The sequence below is a fragment of the Penaeus monodon genome, chromosome 29 (assembly GCF_015228065.2).
Source record: "Penaeus monodon isolate SGIC_2016 chromosome 29, NSTDA_Pmon_1, whole genome shotgun sequence".
Classification (NCBI taxonomy): domain Eukaryota; kingdom Metazoa; phylum Arthropoda; class Malacostraca; order Decapoda; family Penaeidae; genus Penaeus; species Penaeus monodon.
Window position 1 is genome coordinate 30,163,902 of NC_051414.1, and position 251 is coordinate 30,164,152.

A 251-nucleotide genomic window follows, 5' to 3' on the forward strand; every position below is an offset into this window, starting at 1 on the left:
ACTGAAACCTTAATTACGTCAATACCTTTGTGAAAGACGGGGGTTCTCGTTGCAGTGTGATCACGTGCTCCCTGACTGTCCCCGGCGAGAAGAAAGTCGCTGGTAGAGTGACTGCAGGTCTGTCGGGGTAGAAAGGTAATGTAGGCGAACTTATTAATTTATTTGATTATTTTAGATTGGTTTTTAACCTTTTTTTTGAGTTGTATTGTTTTGTTTGTGTGTGTTTTTTCTTTCTGAGTTGGAGACGTGTT

General features: G+C 40.6%; 1 protein-coding gene across 1 annotated transcript in view; it reads right to left on the reverse strand.

Moving 5' to 3' along the window:
* LOC119591836 (high affinity cGMP-specific 3',5'-cyclic phosphodiesterase 9A-like) overlaps positions 1–251 on the reverse strand; it is a 42,680-nt gene that overhangs the window by 16,802 nt on the left and 25,627 nt on the right. The window contains exon 5 of the mRNA XM_037940581.1: positions 26–119. Within this exon, the coding sequence (XP_037796509.1) occupies positions 26–119 (94 nt within the window). The remainder of the gene's footprint in view (positions 1–25; positions 120–251) is intronic.